At 43.9% G+C, this 2,667-nt stretch overlaps 1 protein-coding gene across 1 annotated transcript; it reads right to left on the bottom strand.

The window, feature by feature from the left end:
* Positions 1-819: 819 nt before the first annotated feature.
* On the bottom strand, positions 820-2,223 carry LOC123956579 (nuclear factor 7, ovary-like). The gene has a single exon (XM_046028840.1). It carries the CDS (start codon positions 2,212-2,214, stop codon positions 820-822), a length of 1,395 nt encoding a protein of 464 aa, XP_045884796.1. The 5' UTR covers positions 2,215-2,223.
* Positions 2,224-2,667: the final 444 nt, after the last annotated feature.

The following is a 2,667-nucleotide window of genomic DNA, read 5'->3' as shown; positions in this document are numbered from 1 at the left end:
ACAAGGGGACACTCCTGTCCCATCATGTTCCCATGAAATCTGAAAATAATGTTTTGCATATTTATATATGAAAATGGACCTACCCACCCGGTCCGACCCCGGTGACTTTCCTCAGCCTCTAATGCATACTGTGGTAAATCATTCATTCCTAATTCAAGAATGATACATCAAATATATGAAATGTAGGTTATATGTATTCATATGTTATTGACTATATATATATATAAATACACCAAAAACCTAATAAACATATGTAGTATACAATAAGTGGAAGACGTACAGCACTCAGTAGCAATATAAAGCCGTTTCAAGTTACAGCAGATGTGCAAGATGTGAAAATATGTCACTTCAAGATCTGTACAGAAGCTATGCAAATTTGAAGGTAAGGTTCAGTCATGTGACTCAATCTCAAGCTTCACTGATCAATACTTGACCTGTGAATGGGGTCGCTCTTTCTGTTGAACCAACAGAGTAGTTTTACTACTTATGCAGCTCAAATTAGCTTTTTAGCCTCTTTCAGCTCCTAGTTTTGGTTTCATGACACATTTACTGTATGTTTCAGTCTCAGCGTTTCCAGCAGCAGCGGGCAGCTGTTGTCAGCAGACACTCTCATGAACACATTAAAAAAACATGAACATATGCACACTACCCACTAAGCATCAAACAGCAAACAGACACAGAGATAAAGAAAGTGGACCATCTAACAGCTGAAGAGACAGACAGATATTTTTCTCAGGGGTTGGTGGAGACCAAAGCAAAGTTGAAAGGAGATCGAATATTAGACTGAAAATTAAATTTATCAGGTGGAAACTAACTAAGCTACTCTCTTGTTACAAAGACTTTGCTTGGTAATACCTTCAGTGGAAATTGATTCAAATTGCCTATGCATGGAAACAGCTTCTCAGTGAAAGTGTGTGTGAAGGTGTGTATGTGCATGTTCGTATCAAAATCAGAGAATGACAACTTTCCTCTGTTCCAGTCCAGATGAACTCTGATCCTCTGGAGCTTCTTCTTCACTTTGAGAACAGTGGGTAGATCTCCTAAAATACGTGCGTTGTATTTACCATTGTATAAATATATTTGCCAGAACCCAGATTTTATTTGTCCCTTCCTCTGGACAGGCTGTGCTGCCACACCAATAAACCAGCCTGTATTGTCTCCAACCTCAACGTCCCAGCTGTAAGTCCCTGAGCTAAAGCCCTCAGAGCCCAGTACAGAGATGAATGAATCAAACCTCTCTGGGTTTTCAGGAAGCTGCTGTCTCTGTCCACGTGCCACCCTGGTCAGATCTTCAGACAGGATGAGTTCTGGGTTGGCAGTGTTTGGATCCAGAATCACAGGAGTGTAGGAGACAAACTTCTTCATCTTGTTCCAGATGTTGAAGGTCAGGTTGCCCAGGTGTTTGGCCTCATCTATCAGAACTCCTGAGACCAGCTCTGGATCCTCCAGCAGGGGGCGCTGCTGGACTCTTTCTACTGCAGCCTTGTAGTTGAGCAGGAATGAGACGTCTTCATCTCTCAGCTCCTCCTCTGTGGCTCTGATTGTGTCTGAAAGAGCTGTTATCTCTCTGCTCAGAGCCTCAATGTGCTCCTTCATCACCTGACTCTTCTGCTCCTCTTCCTCCCTCACAGCAGCGATCCTGGCCTCCTCTTCCTTTTGTAGAAACTGGTGAAGCTTCTTAAATTCCTCCTTAATCTGCCTCTCTGTGTTTCGGGCCTGGACCTTAATATGTTCTGTTGTTTGATCACAGTTTCCTTTAACTTGTTCAAAGAGCTTCAGTTCCTTCTGTAAGGGTTTCAGGGACCTCTTGAGCTCCTCTCTGTGATCCTGTGCAGCTTCATAAATGGGTCTGAATCTGTGTGTGTTGTGTGTTTTTGAATCTCTGCAGACGAGACATGCTGGCTGCTGATGGTCCAGACAGAAAAGCTTAAGTTTCTCAGAGTGCAGACTGCAGAGAGCGCCAGACTCTGCTGAAGCTCTCTGATCTCTTTCATGTAAGAAGGCCTCACACAGGTTTTTTAACGCCAGGTTACGAGGCGGATCACTCCTTGATGATTTTCTCTTACAAATTGGACATTCCTGTATTTGTTTCTGTCCCCACCATGTCCTCAGACAGTCTCTACAGAAGCTGTGGCTACATGACAGGACAACAGGATCTTTAAAGATGTCCTGGCAGACCGGACAAGAGAGATCCTCCTCAGCTCGGAAAGACATTTTCTCTGTCTGAGTGAGGCTGAAAACTCACCCGGCAGAATGTTAAACAGGAAGTCAGTCGATTGTGGCTCATCTCTCTCCTCTAGAAAGTTCACTCTCAGTCATTTTACCTCCTTAAATTCACCTCCATGAATGCAGACAGTACTCCCAGAATTTTCTGCTGTAGCTTTTCTCCGTCAGGGGAAGTTGAGAGTTGTGGGTCTTGTCTGAAAGAGATCTGTCTCTCAGTGTGTGTGTGTGTGCCGTTTCCTGGTGGAACAACATTCATTCTGGGCTTGTCTCAGGTGAGTTGGAGGTGGAGTTCTTCTTCTTCTATGATTTCTACTCAATCTACTGACCTGTGTATTGGCACCCCCTACTGTCCTTCCCTGTCCCACACACCTTCACTCATGTCCCTATTAAAACTGTTGTAACAAATAGGGTTACTTGTCCACTTTGCACCACTAGGCAGGT

Source organism: Micropterus dolomieu, linkage group LG18 (genome assembly GCF_021292245.1).
Source record: "Micropterus dolomieu isolate WLL.071019.BEF.003 ecotype Adirondacks linkage group LG18, ASM2129224v1, whole genome shotgun sequence".
Lineage (NCBI taxonomy): Eukaryota > Metazoa > Chordata > Actinopteri > Centrarchiformes > Centrarchidae > Micropterus > Micropterus dolomieu.
This window is presented reverse-complemented; position numbering and strand designations above follow the sequence as displayed.